Source organism: Coregonus lavaretus (genome assembly GCF_964263955.1).
Source record: "Coregonus lavaretus genome assembly, chromosome: 5".
Classification (NCBI taxonomy): Eukaryota; Metazoa; Chordata; class Actinopteri; order Salmoniformes; family Salmonidae; genus Coregonus; species Coregonus lavaretus.
In genome coordinates, this window is record NC_139992.1 from 77,325,926 (window position 1) to 77,346,559 (window position 20,634).

General features: G+C 42.9%; 1 protein-coding gene across 3 annotated transcripts in view; it reads right to left on the reverse strand.

Annotated features, from left to right (window-relative positions):
• Positions 1-6,606: 6,606 nt before the first annotated feature.
• gsap (gamma-secretase activating protein) overlaps positions 6,607-20,634 on the reverse strand; it is a 30,705-nt gene continuing 16,677 nt past the window's right edge. For 2 of the 3 annotated variants that reach the window (XM_084162556.1, XM_084162557.1), the window contains 8 exons: positions 18,137-18,232; positions 17,233-17,303; positions 13,371-13,465; positions 11,847-11,966; positions 9,578-9,639; positions 7,689-7,793; positions 7,472-7,568; positions 6,607-7,307 (listed from right to left, as the gene is read on the reverse strand). In XM_084162556.1, the coding sequence (XP_084018682.1) occupies positions 7,207-7,307; positions 7,472-7,568; positions 7,689-7,793; positions 9,578-9,639; positions 11,847-11,966; positions 13,371-13,465; positions 17,233-17,303; positions 18,137-18,232 (747 nt within the window). In that variant the 3' untranslated portion in view covers positions 6,607-7,206. The remainder of the gene's footprint in view (positions 7,308-7,471; positions 7,569-7,688; positions 7,794-9,577; positions 9,640-11,846; positions 11,967-13,370; positions 13,466-17,232; positions 17,304-18,136; positions 18,233-20,634) is intronic. The other variant, XR_014613327.1, reaches the window with a different exon arrangement.

Genomic DNA, 20,634 nt, shown 5'->3' on the forward strand with positions numbered 1-20,634 from the left:
TTGCCCTGGCTGTGTGTTTCGGGTCGTTGTCATGCTGGAAGACCCAGCCACGACCCATCTTCAATGCTCTTACTGAGGGAAGGAGGTTGTTGGCCAAGATCTCGCGATACATGGCCCCATCCATCCTCCCCTCAATACGGTGCAGTCGTCCTGTCCCCTTTGCAGCAAAGCATCCCCAAAGAATGATGTTTCCACCTCCATGCTTCACGGTTGGGATGGTGTTCTTGGGGTTGTACTCATCCTTCTTCTTCCTCCAAACACGGCGAGTGGAGTTTAGACCAAAAAGCTCAATTTTTGTCTCATCAGACCACATTACCTTCTCCCATTCCTCCTCTGGATCATCCAGATGGTCATTGGCAAACTTCAGACGGGCCTGGACATGCGCTGGCTTGAGCAGGGGGACCTTGCGTGCGCTGCAGGATTTTAATCCATGACGGCGTAGTGTGTTACTAATGGTTTTCTTTGAGACTGTGGTCCCAGCTCTCTTCAGGTCATTGACCAGGTCCTGCCGTGTAGTTCTGGGCTGATCCCTCACCTTCCTCATGATCATTGATGCCCCACGAGGTGAGATCTTGCATGGAGCCCCAGACCGAGGGTGATTGACCGTCATCTTGAACTTCTTCCATTTTCTAATAATTGCGCCAACAGTTGTTGCCTTCTCACCAAGCTGCTTGCCTATTGTCCTATAGCCCATCCCAGCCTTGTGCAGGTCTACAATTGTATCCCTGATGTCCTTACACAGCTCTCTGGTCTTGGCCATTGTGGAGAGGTTGGAGTCTGTTTGATTGAGTGTGTGGACAGGTGTCTTTTATACAGGTAACGAGTTCAAACAGGTGCAGTTAATACAGGTAATGAGTGGAGAACAGGAGGGCTTCTTAAAGAAAAACTGACAGGTCTGTGAGAGCCGGAATTCTTACTGGTTGGTAGGTGATCAAATACTTATGTCATGCAATAAAATGCAAATTAATTACTTAAAAATCATACAATGTGATTTTCTGGATTTTTGTTTTAGATTCCGTCTCTCACAGTTGAAGTGTACCTATGATAATAATTACAGACCTCTACATACTTTGTAAGTAGGAAAACCTGCAAAATCGGCAGTGTATCAAATACTTGTTCTCCCCACTGTATACTGTAGACCTGGACTAAACCCATTGAGATATAGACCCTGGACCAAACACAGTGAGATATACTGTAGACTTGGACCAAACACATTGAAATGTAGACCTGGACCTAAACCCATTGAGATATAGACCTGGACCAAACACATTGAGATATAGACCTGAACCAAACACATTGAGATATAGACCTGGACCAAACACATTGAGATATAGACCTGAACCTAAACCCATTGAGATATAGACCTGAACCTAAACCCATTGAGATATAGACCTGGACCAAACACATTGAGATATACTGTAGACTTGGACCAAACACATTGAAATGTAGACCTGGACCTAAACCTATTGAGATATAGACCTGGACCAAACACATTGAGATATAGACCTGAACCAAACACATTGAGATATAGACCTGGACCAAACACATTGAGATCTAGACCTGGACCAAACACATTGAGATATAGACCTGAACCTAAACCCATTGAGATATAGACCTGAACCTAAACCCATTGAGATATAGACCTGAACCTAAACCCATTGAGATATAGACCTGGACCAAACACATTGAGATCTAGACCTGGACCAAACACATTGAGATATACTGTAGACCTGGACCAAACACATTGAGATATAGACCTGGACCAAACACATTGAGATGTAGACCTGGACCAAACACATTGAGATGTAGACCTGGACCAAACACATTGAGATATAGACCTGGACCAAACACATTGAGATGTAGACCTGGACCAAACACAGTGAGATATACTGTAGACCTGGACCAAACACAGTGAGATATACTGTAGACCTGGACCAAACACAGTGAGATATACTGTAGACCTGGACCAAACACAGTGAGATATACTGTAGACCTGGACCAAACACAGTGAGATATACTGTAGACCTGGACCAAACACATTGAGATATACTGTAGACCTGGACCAAACACATTGAGATATAGACCTGGACCAAACACATTGAGATATACTGTAGACCTGGACCAAACACATTGAGATGTAGACCTGGACCAAACACATTGAGATATACTGTAGACCTGGACCAAACACATTGAGATGTAGACCTGGACCAAACACAGTGAGATATACTGTAGACCTGGACCAAACACAGTGAGATATACTGTAGACCTGGACCAAACACAGTGAGATATACTGTAGACCTGGACCAAACACAGTGAGATATACTGTAGACCTGGACCAAACACAGTGAGATATACTGTAGACCTGGACCAAACACATTGAGATATACTGTAGACCTGGACCAAACACATTGAGATATAGACCTGGACCAAACACATTGAGATATACTGTAGACCTGGACCAAACACATTGAGATCTAGACCTGGACCAAACACATTGAGATATAGACCTGAACCTAAACCCATTGAGATATAGACCTGAACCTAAACCCATTGAGATATAGACCTGAACCTAAACCCATTGAGATATAGACCTGGACCAAACACATTGAGATCTAGACCTGGACCAAACACATTGAGATATACTGTAGACCTGGACCAAACACATTGAGATATAGACCTGGACCAAACACATTGAGATGTAGACCTGGACCAAACACATTGAGATGTAGACCTGGACCAAACACATTGAGATATAGACCTGGACCAAACACATTGAGATGTAGACCTGGACCAAACACAGTGAGATATACTGTAGACCTGGACCAAACACAGTGAGATATACTGTAGACCTGGACCAAACACAGTGAGATATACTGTAGACCTGGACCAAACACAGTGAGATATACTGTAGACCTGGACCAAACACAGTGAGATATACTGTAGACCTGGACCAAACACATTGAGATATACTGTAGACCTGGACCAAACACATTGAGATATAGACCTGGACCAAACACATTGAGATATACTGTAGACCTGGACCAAACACATTGAGATGTAGACCTGGACCAAATACAGTGAGATATAGACCTAGACCAAACACATTGAGATATACTGTAGACCTGGACCAAACACAGTGAGATATACTGTAGACCTGGACCAAACACAGTGAGATATACTGTAGACCTGGACCAAACACAGTGAGATATACTGTAGACCTGGACCAAACACATTGAGATATACTGTAGACCTGGATCAAACACATTGAGATATACTGTAGACCTGGACCAAACACATTGAGATGTTGAAACACATTGAGATATACTGTAGACCTGGACCAAACACTACTACTACTTCTAACCCACCTAGATCTATCTGAGACTATGGAGTGATATGAGTGTCAACATACATTTAATTCAGTTACATTTCTGTTGGAACTAATAGCACTCCATATGGGACACTGGGGTTACCAGGGACAGGATAATATTTATCAGCCAATCATCATAGGGCCTTTAGACACAGGCCTTTCGATTCTCAACACAAGCACAGCTCATTAAACGACAGCTATATTTTCACCTCGTTTGCAGTCTTGTTCCTGTTTTGTTCCTGAGAAGCAGAGCAGGGAGTGTGCCATGCATCTGGGTTGGATTTCTGCTGAAGGCATGAGGTCTTACTGGCAATACTGTAGCTGTTTCTAGTTACCCTCCTCCAGTAACCTAGACCTTACGGAGAATCTTTCCGAGGGATTTCACTCATGATTCTTTACATTTCTGGTAAAAGTGAAGGAGGAAGAGAAGGTGGAGTGGGACTGTCAGTATGTGTGTGTGTGTGTGTGTGTGTGTGTGTTGAGTGTGTGTTGTGTGTGTGTGTGTGTATATGTGTTGAGTGTGTGTGTTGAGTGTGTGTGTGTGAGCTCTGCGATTCTGAGAATCAAAGCTTGGCTTTGGGAGAAATGTGCCTGGTGGAAGCGTCCAAGACAGCGACATCAGATATTGTGTAGAACGCCTGTTCATTTCCTGAGCGACTGTATCTGTGGAGTTAGCCAGGTCTCTGTCTGTTCCCTCGGCTAACAGGGTGTGTCTCTGTCTCTCTGTCTGAACCATAACAATCCACACTGCAGCAGAGTGGCTAGCATTAGCGTGTGATAATCAGAGTGATGATGGGATAATGTACTTATTTATGGTTTACTTATGAGTCACTTTATGTCGCTGTATGACTCACAGGGAATAGGGTATCAATGTGACGCTGCCACGGCTATCACGAGCAGTCTTATTGAAAGAAGAGAGACGGTTGTTAGAAACATGCAACAAATCTTTTATTTAGAGTTTAATTTATACAAAATGGCTTTACACGTGTAAACATATTATATGGACCAAACACATTGAGATGTAGACCTGGACCAAACACAGTGAGATATACTGTAGACCTGGACCAAACACAGTGAGATATACTGTAGACCTGGACCAAACACAGTGAGATATACTGTAGACCTGGACCAAACACAGTGAGATATACTGTAGACCTGGACCAAACACAGTGAGATATACTGTAGACCTGGACCAAACACATTGAGATATACTGTAGACCTGGACCAAACCCATTGAGATATAGACCTGGACCAAACACATTGAGATATACTGTAGACTTGGACCAAACACATTGAAATGTAGACCTGGACCTAAACCTATTGAGATATAGACCTGGACCAAACACATTGAGATATAGACCTGAACCAAACACATTGAGATATAGACCTGGACCAAACACATTGAGATCTAGACCTGGACCAAACACATTGAGATATAGACCTGAACCTAAACCCATTGAGATATAGACCTGAACCTAAACCCATTGAGATATAGACCTGAACCTAAACCCATTGAGATATAGACCTGGACCAAACACATTGAGATCTAGACCTGGACCAAACACATTGAGATATACTGTAGACCTGGACCAAACACATTGAGATATAGACCTGGACCAAACACATTGAGATGTAGACCTGGACCAAACACATTGAGATGTAGACCTGGACCAAACACATTGAGATATAGACCTGGACCAAACACATTGAGATGTAGACCTGGACCAAACACAGTGAGATATACTGTAGACCTGGACCAAACACAGTGAGATATACTGTAGACCTGGACCAAACACAGTGAGATATACTGTAGACCTGGACCAAACACAGTGAGATATACTGTAGACCTGGACCAAACACATTGAGATATACTGTAGACCTGGACCAAACACATTGAGATATAGACCTGGACCAAACACATTGAGATATACTGTAGACCTGGACCAAACACATTGAGATGTAGACCTGGACCAAATACAGTGAGATATAGACCTAGACCAAACACATTGAGATATACTGTAGACCTGGACCAAACACAGTGAGATATACTGTAGACCTGGACCAAACACAGTGAGATATACTGTAGACCTGGACCAAACACATTGAGATATACTGTAGACCTGGACCAAACACATTGAGATATAGACCTAGACCAAACACATTGAGATATACTGTAGACCTGGACCAAACACAGTGAGATATACTGTAGACCTGGACCAAACACAGTGAGATATACTGTAGACCTGGACCAAACACATTGAGATATACTGTAGACCTGGACCAAACACTACTACTACTTCTAACCCACCTAGATCTATCTGAGACTATGGAGTGATATGAGTGTCAACATACATTTAATTCAGTTACATTTCTGTTGGAACTAATAGCACTCCATATGGGACACTGGGGTTACCAGGGACAGGATAATATTTATCAGCCAATCATCATAGGGCCTTTAGACACAGGCCTTTCGATTCTCAACACAAGCACAGCTCATTAAACGACAGCTATATTTTCACCTCGTTTGCAGTCTTGTTCCTGTTTTGTTCCTGAGAAGCAGAGCAGGGAGTGTGCCATGCATCTGGGTTGGATTTCTGCTGAAGGCATGAGGTCTTACTGGCAATACTGTAGCTGTTTCTAGTTACCCTCCTCCAGTAACCTAGACCTTACGGAGAATCTTTCCGAGGGATTTCACTCATGATTCTTTACATTTCTGGTAAAAGTGAAGGAGGAAGAGAAGGTGGAGTGGGACTGTCAGTATGTGTGTGTGTGTGTGTGTGTGTGTGTGTGTGTTGAGTGTGTGTTGTGTGTGTGTGTGTGTATATGTGTTGAGTGTGTGTGTTGAGTGTGTGTGTGTGAGCTCTGCGATTCTGAGAATCAAAGCTTGGCTTTGGGAGAAATGTGCCTGGTGGAAGCGTCCAAGACAGCGACATCAGATATTGTGTAGAACGCCTGTTCATTTCCTGAGCGACTGTATCTGTGGAGTTAGCCAGGTCTCTGTCTGTTCCCTCGGCTAACAGGGTGTGTCTCTGTCTCTCTGTCTGAACCATAACAATCCACACTGCAGCAGAGTGGCTAGCATTAGCGTGTGATAATCAGAGTGATGATGGGATAATGTACTTATTTATGGTTTACTTATGAGTCACTTTATGTCGCTGTATGACTCACAGGGAATAGGGTATCAATGTGACGCTGCCACGGCTATCACGAGCAGTCTTATTGAAAGAAGAGAGACGGTTGTTAGAAACATGCAACAAATCTTTTATTTAGAGTTTAATTTATACAAAATGGCTTTACACGTGTAAACATTACCAAAAAAAATCCCTTTGCCAGTTTATTATTGTACCTGATCAACGCATTTCCTCGATTCCACTCCAAATCACTGTGTTATTCCTGAAATCTAACCATGCATTAGTTCCTCTGAAATGGAAATATACAGATGTCATACAGGACACATGTGGTGTTGTAATTCAGACACCTTCCAGAGAACTTCCCCTCTTACTGTAAGAGCCTCATCCATCCGGTCAGTGTGGGGGGTTGAGCAACAGACAGAGGGGGGAGAAATATCAACCTGTCAAATGAATGCATAACCGATTACTATTGTCACCAGACCCATTTGTCATCAGAATCGAATGGATTTCATAGATTCTCGTGTATTGGAGCGTTGAGTAATCAACATTGAAAGTGTCATTTCAAACTGTCCCCGCTCTCTGAGTGCTTATGGAATATGAAGTGTTGAGTGAAAACTTGGAGCCATGACCTGCTCCGCCTCTTTCTTCACCTCTCTCTCTCTCTCTCTCTCTCTCTCTCTCTCTCTCTCCAATCGGTCTCTCCCTCCCTCACTTGTCCTGGAAGCCCAGCAGGATCAGAGTCTGTTTCAGAGACGTCTCCTCCACAAACCTGGCATCCACATTGTCATGCTCCTCAAAAGGGTTCAGAGCTGCAACACAGAATAGACACACCATCAGAAACACACACACACACACACACACACAGTACAGACACACACACCGTACAGACACACACTTAAACACAGTTTGGCTTGGCTGTTTAATAAGCTAGTTTCACTTGTACAGACCAGAGAAACATTCTCTAAATAAATACCTCGATCTTCCACATCCAACAGGATTTTGGCCAGGAATGTGAGAGGCAGGAACTCAGGCCTGAAGCCAGGCTCATCTCTCTCCATGAACGTAGAACCCTGGAACAACAGACAAACCATCTAACTAATCAAGTCCAGCAATAACTACTTCCTGCTCTTGGTGATACTGAATTGGTGATTGTACAGTTGATTAGTTGAAGCAGAACAGGTCAGTGTTACTTTGGTGTTGGCGTGTTTCTCCAGTAGGCCTCTGACATAGTCTCTGGAGATACAGGCTGAACTGATGGGGTGATCCCACAGGTGACAGATCCTCTGCTCCATGGGCTGTAAATAACAACAACAATTAGATAGGTACCCCATGTCCTCTATAACGAGGCCTTCAACACAAGTTTCTCAACCTGTGTAAAACCTATCATGTGTTGACTGGTAAATGAATCGATATTCGCTAAGGGCCCGATACCGATTTAGGAAATGATGCCTTTCTTACGCACACGCCTTTCCTAAGCACTTCTCAGTAGTTGGTATTCAGACTTACCTTATGCAGGTGCGTAACGGGCTTTGCAGGCGTGTTTCCCTTGCGAGCGCTGAATACATTTAATTCAACCACTGAAAACCCTTCAACTTTCTGGCCAATAGATTTTCTCGTGGAGTTTTCATTCAATAGGGTTTTCAGTACATTCATCTTAAAGCCGGGTGTACACTACAAAATCCTAACCTCGCTAAACCTCTCACATTAAACGACCATCTTTCCTGTATGTTTTTTTTTTGTCTTGCCAACGTAGTGGTGCGCACACTAAATGATCTGGCACAGACGGGGGTCACACACTACAAGATTCTTCCCTTGGTCGTGAGGATTCTCAATACCACGCTGTCTCGCCAAAACAATGATGTGATTTGATTTAACGTAGCTACAACGAGCTGTGGCTCAAAGCAGCCTCAAACGTTTTCAGTCAGACATTCACGCTTCCCCTTCAGAGTTGAAATATCTAGCCAACATTTTGAATGGAATAACATTGCTTGTGAGCTTCAGAGCTGTAACGATTTGACACTTTGGCTTTGATTTAAAGGCAAGTACAAACGCATACTTTGGTAGTAGTCATCGTTCCTTCTCGAGAGTCTACACATCCTGGGTTATGCAAAACGTCATCATCTCACTGGCTTCTTCTCTGGCGAGCTCTCATTTGCTATTGCTGATCACCGTTCTCAAAACTTGTCGTTGCACATCTCACTCTATAAGAGCATTGCAGATTTTGTGCCCATAAAATAAAACATGTTTGAAAATATCGGGATGTCTGGGACTGCTCAAAGATGACATCGGTAGTCCTCAGATTGTGTCTCTTGACCCGCTCACATTAAACAAGCGTCGGTGACGGCCGCTCGCACCGAGTAGGCAACGACATGGGGATTTTGTCTCCGATCTCAAAAACTTGTCTGGGACATCAAAATAGTGTAGTGTACACCCTGCTTAAGCCATCCCTTTAAATATGGTGTACCTTTAATTAGAATTTTGTTGACAAACTAGAATACATAGAGAGAACGGGTTCGGACAATAGAGGTCAGTGAAAGAAAGCCAGATATGGAACTTCATCTCCGTTTCAGCACCAAATGGTAGATTTAAAAATACTCTGATCTGTTAGATTATTTAGGCACATTTTATTGGGGTATACAATAAAAATTCTGAATAACGGCACAGCTATTTATAGCCTATTTCACTGTCCCACTTGAGACCGTTTCCTCACGTGTCAAGGTGGTGGAATTATGAGGGAATTAAGTCAAGGTCAGAATACCGCGTATCTGTAGACACGCCTTCATTTCTTTGATCTCCACCCCAAACGAATAGCGGGTGAATAGCATGCTATTCTCATGCTTAAGTTCAAGGTCAGGTAAAAAGGGAAATACGCTTAACCCCCTCTATGATTATGAGTTGAACAGCAGAAGGAATGTGCCTTTGTTTCTCTGTTGTAGCTGCTTCACTTCCTCTCTTGGCTGCAACAACAGCCCAAGAATCCTCTGATTGGCTAAAGACATTCACATTCCACTGCTTAGACAGGTGGAAGTAACAAACATCACAATGCAATTACCACCTTTGAGAGAAATGCAACTTTTACCTCAGGTAGTCTCTTCAGAATGCTGAACTTCAGCTCCTCATTGGCATCACTGTTGTCTAAATCTACACAAGAGGAAAAATAGATAGTTTTTAATTATTTAAAATAATCGAAACCTTTTATCTTCAGCAATGCTGTTTCTATTGTCCCAGAAGGACTTTCTGGGAGTGTGAAAACCCACCATCTCCGACTGCTACGGTATTCAAAACACTTTAAGGGCAATTACACAGATTCATTTTACCACTTGATTACGCACGACTTACTCCCCAGAAATCAGATTTCCTTATCTCTGTCTAGACTAAATATTGAAAACAATAATGTTGTTGTGGTCCTCTGTAGCTCAATTGGTAGAGCATGGCGCTTGTAACGCCAGGGTAGTGGGTTCGATCCCCAGGACCACCCATACGTAAAAATGTATGCACACATGACTAAGTCGCTTTGGATAAAAGCGTCTGCTAAAATGGCATATTATTGTACTTTGCTTTCATCTTCAGAGATTGTTTTGTTTGTACTCTGAGGAAGATATGTAATATAAACTGTACTGAAACTGGCCAAGCATGAAACAGTATTATAGGACTGTTTGTAGTACTGCATTCTGATTGTTACCAGGTACAAAAAGTTTGAGAGTGTTCCTATTACAGCACTATAACATCTCACTGTTCGGGTATTGTAACATCTTAGTACAAGACTGTATTGTAATGTGATATCTTAAAAGATTGAGATGTCAATGCAAGTATTGGGAAATCTGTCCAAGCATGAACTGGTATCTAGGGCTGTAGGCGTTGCACTATTCTTCTTACCAGGTACTGACTTGACTGTCTGGGAGGGTTTGTATTAGTTGACCTTTGTATTACAAGAGTGTAACTCAAGACATTTAGATTCTGTGAAGCAAACTGTTTGGGTATAGCAATAACACTTCAATGTCTTTGTAAAGAAACAACTATATTGTACAGTGTTACATTGTGTTATTGTAAAATATGAAGATATGAATGCAAGTATTGGTGCAATTCAAACAGTGGATGAGGAACATGGTCATGTTTAGCCTGTGCTTGTATCTAACAGGTATAAAAACCCAGCAGGACTGTGGGTGGGAGTTGCAGTGGCACTTGGGCTTCTAGTGCTTACATTCCATGATCACTGTCTTGGTAAACACAACACTGTGCAACATCTACACAACACAGTCACTCTCTCCAGTCCCTCTCTCCAAACTAAACTCCTAGACCTATAACCTTGTAATGTCACCTTCAAACTAAACTCCCAGACCTATAACTCAAAGGCTTTTTGACAGTTCCAGTGACCATGATAAATCAATGAACAGAGCGCTATCTTTAATATAGTGACTGAGCTATTGCTGTTAGTGTCCTCTGTTAGATTAGATTGACCTCTAGGTGTGTGTCTCAAATGCCACACTATTCTCTATATAGTGCACTACTTTTGACCAGAACCCTATGGACCCTGGTTAAAAGAAGTGCCCTACATTGGGAAAAGGGTGCCATTTGGGACACAGCCTAGGTAGAAAGCACATCACTATCCTAGTAGGGCTTTATGTATTTAGGAATGGCGGGGGCAGACACGGTTACAGTATTAATCTGTATTTAAGCATGGAGGAGGCAGACACGGTTACAGTATTAATCTGTATTTAAGCATGGAGGAGGCAGACACGGTTACAGTATTAATCTCTATTTAAGCATGGAGGAGGCAGACACGGTTACAGTATTAATCTGTATTTAAGCATGGAGGAGGCAGACACGGTTACAGTATTAATCTGTATTTAAGCATGGAGGAGGCATTCATGGTTACAGTATTAATCTGTATTTAAGCATGAGGAGGCAGACACAGTTACAGTATTAATCTGTATTTAAGCATGGAGGGGGCAGACATGGTTACAGTATTAATCTGTATTTAAGCATGGAGGAGGCAGTCATGGTTACAGTATTAATCTGTATTTAAGCATGGAGGGGGCAGACACGGTTACAGTATTCATCTGTATTTAAGCATGGAGGGGGCAGACATGGTTACACTGTAAGTCTGTAAAACAGACAGTACTGAAATCTAAGAGGTTCCAGCTTACTGTGGAAAAGTACAGAACTGTATTGCCAGCTCGCTGACTCAATTTCATGAGAACAGGTTTAACAGTTACTGACAAATTACATTATGGCACAATAGCTGAATCATGCCATCTGATAAATTGTGTGTGTGTGTGTATATACTGGGTATATGCACGTATCGTGTGTCTATAGCCCTGTGTGTGTGTGTGTGTGTGTGTGTGTACCTGTCATGAGTCGTGCGACGAAGGTCTCAGTGAGCTGCAGCACACCATGGTCAACGTACTGCAGGAAGGTGTGTCTGGGGAGACAGCGAACCCCCAACACTGCCAGTAGAGTGTGGTACCCTGCAAACACACAGCAACACAACGTCAGACGCAATTTGCTTGAATATTTATTTAATATTGTAGAGGCAGGCTCTCTATAAGCTCTGTTTATTTAATATTGTAGAGGCAGACTCTATATAAGCTCTGTTTATTTAATATTGTAGAGCTCTCTATAAGCTCTGTTTATTTAATATTGTAGAGCTCTCTATAAACTCTGTTTATTTAATATTGTAGAGCTCTCTATAAGCTCTGTTTATTTAATATTGTAGAGGCAGACTCTCTATAAGCTCTGTTTATTTAATATTGTAGAGCTCTCTATAAGCTCTGTTTATTTAATATTGTAGAGCTCTCTATAAACTCTGTTTATTTAATATTGTAGAGCTCTCTATAAGCTCTGTTTATTTAATATTGTAGAGGCAGACTCTCTATAAGCTCTGTTTATTTAATATTGTAGAGCTCTCTATAAGCTCTGTTTATTTTATATTGTAGAGCTCTCTATAAGCTCTGTTTATTTAATATTGTAAAGCTCTCTATAAGCTCTGTTTATTTAATATTGTAGAGCTCTCTATAAGCTCTGTTTATTTAATATTGTAGAGCTCTCTATAAGCTCTGCTTATTTTATATTGTAGAGCTCTCTATAAGCTCTGTTTATTTAATATTGTAGAGCTCTCTATAAGCTCTGTTTATTTTATATTGTAGAGCCAGACTCTCTATAAGCTCTGTTTATTTAATATTGTAGAGCCAGACTCTCTAGAAGCTCTGTTTATTTAATATTGTAGAGCTCTCTATAAGCTCTGTTTATTTTATATTGTAGAGCTCTCTATAAGCTCTGTTTATTTTATATTGTAGAGCCAGACTCTCTATAAGCTCTGTTTATTTAATATTGTAAAGCTCTCTATAAGCTCTGTTTATTTAATATTGTAGAGCTCTCTATAAGCTCTGTTTATTTAATATTGTAGAGCTCTCTATAAGCTCTGTTTATTTAATATTGTAGAGCCAGACTCTCTATAAGCTCTGTTTATTTAATATTGTAGAGCCAGACTCTCTATAAGCTCTTGTTTATTTAATATTGTAAAGCTCTCTATAAGCTCTGTTTATTTAATATTGTAGAGCCAGACTCTCTATAAGCTCTGTTTATTTAATATTGTAGAGCTCTCTATAAGCTCTGTTTATTTAATATTGTAGAGCTCTCTATAAGCTCTGTTTATTTAATATTGTAGAGCCAGACTCTCTATAAGCTCTGTTTATTTAATATTGTAGAGCCAGGCTCTCTATAAGCTCTGTTGAAGTGCTTTGTTATTTTGAGAGACTGGACAGGGAGGTTAAAATAAGTTTAACACCTTGGTTATTTCGAGAAGGTTGAACAAGGTACAATACATGAATAAGCACTGTTATATTGAGAAGGTTGAACAGGGTTCTTCTTACCAGGAGGGAGGGGGAGACACAGAGTCTTTGTAGCCTCCAGTATCCGACACATCAGGTGAAACACGGCCCACTCTGCTGAACTGCCCTGCTGCTTTCTAGAGCAGATTGGATAGTTAACATCAATGGAACAGGACTTACATACACACTGTAGACACACACACACACACACACACACACACACACACACACACAGAAAGCCACACACTGTCAACACATATGAGGGAGCCCCTTATAAATCCATTTTAATCACTGTTAGTTCGTTTTCTACACATGGGGACACCCCCACACTGTCAGCATGTATAAGGGAGGAACTTAACGTACAGTGCCTTCGGAAAGTATTCAGACCCCTTGACTTTTTCCACATTTTGTTACGTTACAGCCTTATTCTAAAATTGATTTAAAAAATAATAATCCTCAGCGATACACAATACCCCATAATGACAAAGTCAAAACAGGTTTTTAGAATTTTTGCAAATTTATAAAAAATAAAAAACAGAAATACCTTATTTACATAACTATACAGACCCTTTGCTATGAGACTCGAAATTGAGCTCAGGTGCATCCTGTTTCCATTGATCATCCTTGAGATGTTTCTACAACTTGATTGGAGTCCACCTGTGGTAAATTCAATTGATTGGACATGATTTGGAAAGGCACACACCTATCTACAGTGGGGGAAAAAAGTATTTAGTTAGCCACCAATTGTGCAAGTTCTCCCACTTAAGTTACCTGCAAGTCCTCTGTAGCTCAGCTGGTAGAGCACGGCGCTTGTAACGCCAAGGTAGTGGGTTCGATCCCCGGGACCACCCATACACAAAAAAAAATGTATGCACGCATGACTGTAAGTCGCTTTGGATAAAAGCGTCTGCTAAATGGCATATTATTATATTATTATTATAAAAAAGATGAGAGAGGCCTGTAATTTTCATCATAGGTACACGTCAACTATGACAGACAAATTGAGGAAAAAAAATCCAGAAAATCACATTGTAGGATTTTTAATGAATTTATTTGCAAATTATGGTGGAAAATAAGTATTTGGTCACCTACAAACAAGCAAGATTTCTGGCTCTCACAGACCTGTAACTTCTTCTTTAAGAGGCTCCTCTGTCCTCCACTCGTTACCTGTATTAATGGCACCTGTTTGAACTTGTTATCAGTATAAAAGACACCTGTCCACAACCTCAAACAGTCACACTCCAAACTCCACTATGGCCAAGACCAAAGAGCTGTCAAAGGACACCAGAAACAAAATTGTAGACCTGCACCAGGCTGGGAAGACTGAATCTGCAATAGGTAAGCAGCTTGGTTTGAAGAAATCAACTGTGGGAGCAATTATTAGGAAATGGAAGACATACAAGACCACTGATAATCTCCCTCGATCTGGGGCTCCACGCAAGATCTCACCCCGTGGGGTCAAAATGATCACAAGAACGGTGAGCAAAAATCCCAGAACCACACGGGGGGACCTAGTGAATGACCTGCAGAGAGCTGGGACCAAAGTAACAAAGCCTACCATCAGTAACACACTACGCCGCCAGGGACTCAAATCCTGCAGTGCCAGACGTGTCCCCCTGCTTAAGCCAGTACATGTCCAGGCCCGTCTGAAGTTTGCTAGAGTGCATTTGGATGATCCAGAAGAGGATTGGGAGAATGTCATATGGTCAGATGAAACCAAAATATAACTTTTTGGTAAAAACTCAACTCGTCGTGTTTGGAGGACAAAGAATGCTGAGTTGCATCCAAAGAACACCATACCTACTGTGAAGCATGGGGGTGGAAACATCATGCTTTGGGGCTGTTTTTCTGCAAAGGGACCAGGACGACTGATCCGTGTAAAGGAAAGAATGAATGGGGCCATGAATCGAGAGATTATGAGTGAAAACCTCCTTCCATCAGCAAGGGCATTGAAGATGAAACGTGGCTGGGTCTTTCAGCATGACAATGATCCCAAACACACCGCCCGGGCAACGAAGGAGTGGCATCGTAAGAAGCACTTCAAGGTCCTGGAGTGGCCTAGCCAGTCTCCAGATCTCAACCCCATAGAAAATCTTTGGAGGGAGTTGAAAGTCTGTGTTGCCCAGCGACAGCCCCAAAACAATCACTGCTCTAGAGGAGATCTGCATGGAGGAATGGGCCAAAATACCAGCAACAGTGTGTGAAAACCTTGTGAAGACTTACAGAAAACGTTTGACCTGTGTCATTGCCAACAAAGGGTATATAACAAAGTATTGAGAAACTTTTGTTATTGACCAAATACTTATTTTCCACCATAATTTGCAAATAAATTCATAAAAAATCCTACAATGTGATTTTCTGGAATTTTCTTTCTCATTTTGTCTGTCATAGTTGACGTGTACCTATGATGAAAATTACAGGCCTCTCTCATCTTTTTAAGTGGGAGAACTTGCACAATTGGTGGCTGACTAAATACTTTTTCCCCCACTGTATATAAGGTCCCACAGTTGACAGTGCATGTCAGAGCAAAAACCAAGCCATGAGGTCAAAGGAATTGTCCGTAGAGCTCCGAGACAGGCAGGTCGAGGCACAGATCTGGGGAAGGGTACCAAAAAATGTCTGCAGCATTGAAGGTCCCCAAGAACACAGTGGCCTCCATCATTCTTAAATGGAAGAAGTTTGGAACCACCAAGACTCTTCCTAGAGCTGGCCGCCAGGCCAAACTGAGCAATCGGGGGAGAAGGGCCTTGGTCATTGAGGTGACCAAGAACCCGATGGTCACTCTGACAGAGCTCTAGAGTTCCTCTGTGGAGATGCGAGAACCTTCCAGAAGGACAACCATCTCTGTAGCACTCCACCAATCAGGCCTTTTATGGTAGAGTGGCCAGACGGAAGCCACTCCTCAGTAAAAGGCACATGACAGCCCGCTTGGGGTTTGCCAAAATGCACCTAAAGGACTCTCAGACCATGAGAAACAAGATTCTCTGGTCTGATGAAACCAATATTGAACTCTTTGGCCTGAATGCCAAGCGTCAATTCTGGAGGAAACCTGGCACCATCCCTACGTTGAAGCATGGTGGTGGCAGCATCATGCTGTGGGGATGGTTTTCAGCTGCAGGGACTGGGAGACTAGTCAGGATCGAGGCCAAGATGAACGGAGCAAAGTACAGAGAGATCCTTGATGAAAACCTTCTCCAGAGCTGTCAGGACCTCAGACTGGGGTGAAGGTTCACCTTCCAACAGGACAACGACCCTAAGCACATAGCCAAGACAACACAGGAGTGGCTTTGGGACAAGTCTCTGAATGTCCTTGAGTGGCCCAGCCAGAGCCCGGACTTGAACCCGATCAAACATCTCTGGAGAGACCTGAAAATAGCTGTGCAGCAACGCTCCCCATCCAACCTGACAGAGCTTGAGAGGATCTGCAGAGAAGAATGGGAGAAACTCCCAAATACATGTGTGCCAAGCTTGTAGCATCATACCCAAGAAGACTTGAGGCTGTAATCGCTGCCAAAGGTGCTTCAACAAAGTACTGAGTAAAGGGTCTGAATACTTATATACATGTGATATTTCAGTTTTTTATTTTTTATAAATTAGCAAAAAAATTCTAAAATCCTGTTTTTGCTTTGTCATTATGGGGTATTGTGTGTAGATGGATGAGGGGGGGAAAACGGTTTAATCAATTTTAGAATAAGGTTGTAACCTAACAATGTGGGAAAAGTCAAGTGGTCTGAATACTTTCCGAAGGCACTGGCTGATGAGGGATGGTAGTTATACACGTGGACATACACTAACACACACACACTAACACACACACACACACAGTAACACACACACACACACACAGTAACACACACTAACACCCACACACCCACAGCATGTACTGTATCAGGGAGCAACTTACAAGCACAGCACCAAAGGGCCCAGTTTGTACTTCAGCCATACAGACTCCAGCATGTGTCTGATCAGCTCCAGCTACACACACACACACACACACACACACACACACACACACACACCAGACATGCACAAACACACACACACACACACAGAGAAAAGAGGTCAGGGATGAATGCTCTGAGAATTTAAACATCTGATTTACTCAAATGTTACATGACAAGACCACTATTAAAACGTTTCACATTCACTTCCTATTTCTACAGTTTCACATACTGTAGCAGTTCCTGTTCTCTATTGAGCAACAAATGAATAGTAGTCCATGGCAACGCATAGCAAGAGAAACAAGGGTTACTAGGATTTATTTTTACACTGCCACTTTCACACCCATTACATCCCCACACACACACACACACACACAGTGGCTGACCAAGCATGACTCCTCACATCCTCTTCTTCTCTCTTTTACTGCAATAACAGGAAGAAACACTCTCATATCCTCACACACACACGCACGCACACCAAAACACACAACCTCACACTCACACACACTTTATGGAAAAGGCTTGTCTCTTCCTGATATCTAGTGCATTATTTCCACCTAAGGTTAAACTCTAGGACGGTGTTCTTCAGTCAGTGATATCTATGTACGATGTACCGTACAGAGCCTCTCTGACGTCATGACTGAGCTATGAACAGTGGGGAGTAGATCTGTCATCCACAGGAGGAAATAAATGTATTGGAGGATAATGGTTATTCTCATTTCTCAACTACAATCTGTCTGTCTCAGGCCTTTCCTTGTCAATACAGCCATTTGTTTCTGTAACTGCAAAAACAATGAAAGCAACCTTTGGGTAATGCACTGTAGAATAAGAACATGCAAACACAAATATACACACACACACACACACCAGCTTGGCCACGTAGTTGACCACCAGCACATCGATCTTCTTCTTCCCCAGACGAGGCAGGTGTCTGTTGAGGTGCTCTCTCAGCTTGTCCACCATCTATTGGAAACACAACACTTCAGATTGGAGGTTTCTGTCTGTGTGTGTGTGTGTGTGTCTGTCTGTGTGTGTGTGTGTGTGTGTGTGTGTGTGTGTGTGTGTGTGTGTGTGTGTGTGTGTGTGTGTGTGTGTGTGTGTCTGTCTGTGTGTGTGTGTCTGTCTGTGTGTGTGTGTGTACTTATGTATGTATACGTCATCATAAAGCAGGGGTCCAACTAGGTTCCCTTGATGTTCCCCTGTTCCTCTGTTCCCCTGTTCCCTTGTTCCCCTGTTCCCCCTGTACCCCTGTTCCCCCTGTTCCCCTGTTCCCTTGTTCCCCTGTTCCCCCTGTTCCCTTGTTCCCCTGTTCCCCCTGTACCCCTGTTCCCCCTGTTCCTCTGTTCCCCTGTTCCCTTGTTCCCCTGTTCCCCTGTTCCCCCTGTACCCCTGTTCCCCCTGTTCCCCTGTTCCCTTGTTCCCCTGTTCCCCCTGTTCCTCTGTTCCCCTGTTCCTCTAACAGTGTCCTACATTCTTATTAACAGGAAGGAGAGTGGAGCACATACTTCAGTTAGGCACACACACACACACACTACAGGTACACACACACACACACACACTACAGGTGCACACACACACACACACACTACAGGTACACACACACACACACACACACACACACACACACACACTACAGGTACACACACACACACACACACACACTCCTGGAGCAGGAGAGAGCTATCTGACCTGCAGAGGGAATAGCCTGCTGGGAGCAGAGCTGACCGGTCTAAGAATAGTTACCCTGCTGGTTGATGTTGAGGACCACAGGTAGACTACCCTAGTGTTTTAGAACTGGGGATAGGTTGATGTTGAGAGGACCACAGGTAGACTACCCTAGTGTTTTAGAACTGGGGATAGGTTGATGTTGAGAGGACCACAGGTAGACTACCCTAGTGTTTTAGAACTGGGGATAGGTTGATGTTGAGGACCACAGGTAGACTACCCTAGTGTTTTAGAACTGGGGATAGGTTGATGTTGAGGACCACAGGTAGACTACCCTAGTGTTTTAGAACTGGGGATAGGTTGATGTTGAGAGGACCACAGGTAGACTACCCTAGTGTTTTAGAACTGGGGATAGGTTGATGTTGAGGACCACAGGTAGACTACCCTAGTGTTTTAGAACTGGGGATAGGTTGATGTTGAGGACCACAGGTAGACTACCTTAGTGTTTTAGAACTGGGGATAGGTTGATGTTGAGGACCACAGGTAGACTACCCTAGTGTTTTAGAACTGGGGATAGGTTGATGTTGAGAGGACCACAGGTAGACTACCCTAGTGTTTTAGAACTGGGGATAGGTTGATGTTGAGAGGACCACAGGTAGACTACCCTAGTGTTTTAGAACTGGGGATAGGTTGATGTTGAGGACCACAGGTAGACTACCCTAGTGTTTTAGAACTGGGGATAGGTTGATGTTGAGAGGACCACAGGTAGACTACCCTAGTGTTTTAGAACTGGGGATAGGTTGATGTTGAGAGGACCACAGGTAGACTACCCTAGTGTTTTAGAACTGGGGATAGGTTGATGTTGAGAGGACCACAGGTAGACTACCCTAGTGTTTTAGAACTGGGGATAGGTTGATGTTGAGGACCACAGGTAGACTACCCTAGTGTTTTAGAACTGGGGATAGGTTGATGTTGAGAGGACCACAGGTAGACTACCCTCGTGTTTTAGAACTGGGGATAGGTTGATGTTGAGGACCACAGGTAGACTACCCTAGTGTTTTAGAACTGGGGATAGGTTGATGTTGAGGACCACAGGTAGACTACCCTAGTGTTTTAGAACTGGGGATAGGTTGATGTTGAGGACCACAGGTAGACTACCTTAGTGTTTTAGAACTGGGGATAGGTTGATGTTGAGAGGACCACAGGTAGACTACCCTAGTGTTTTAGAACTGGGGATAGGTTGATGTTGAGGACCACAGGTAGACTACCCTAGTGTTTTAGAACTGGGGATAGGTTGATGTTGAGGACCACAGGTAGACTACCCTAGTGTTTTAGAACTGGGGATAGGTTGATGTTGAGGACCACAGGTAGACTACCCTAGTGTTTTAGAACTGGGGATAGGTTGATGTTGAGGACCACAGGTAGACTACCCTAGTGTTTTAGAACTGGGGATAGGTTGATGTTGAGGACCACAGGTAGACTACCCTAGTGTTTTAGAACTGGGGATAGGTTGATGTTGAGGACCACAGGTAGACTACCTTAGTGTTTTAGAACTGGGGATAGGTTGATGTTGAGAGGACCACAGGTAGACTACCCTAGTGTTTTAGAACTGGGGATAGGTTGATGTTGAGGACCACAGGTAGACTACCCTAGTGTTTTAGAACTGGGGATAGGTTGATGTTGAGAGGACCACAGGTAGA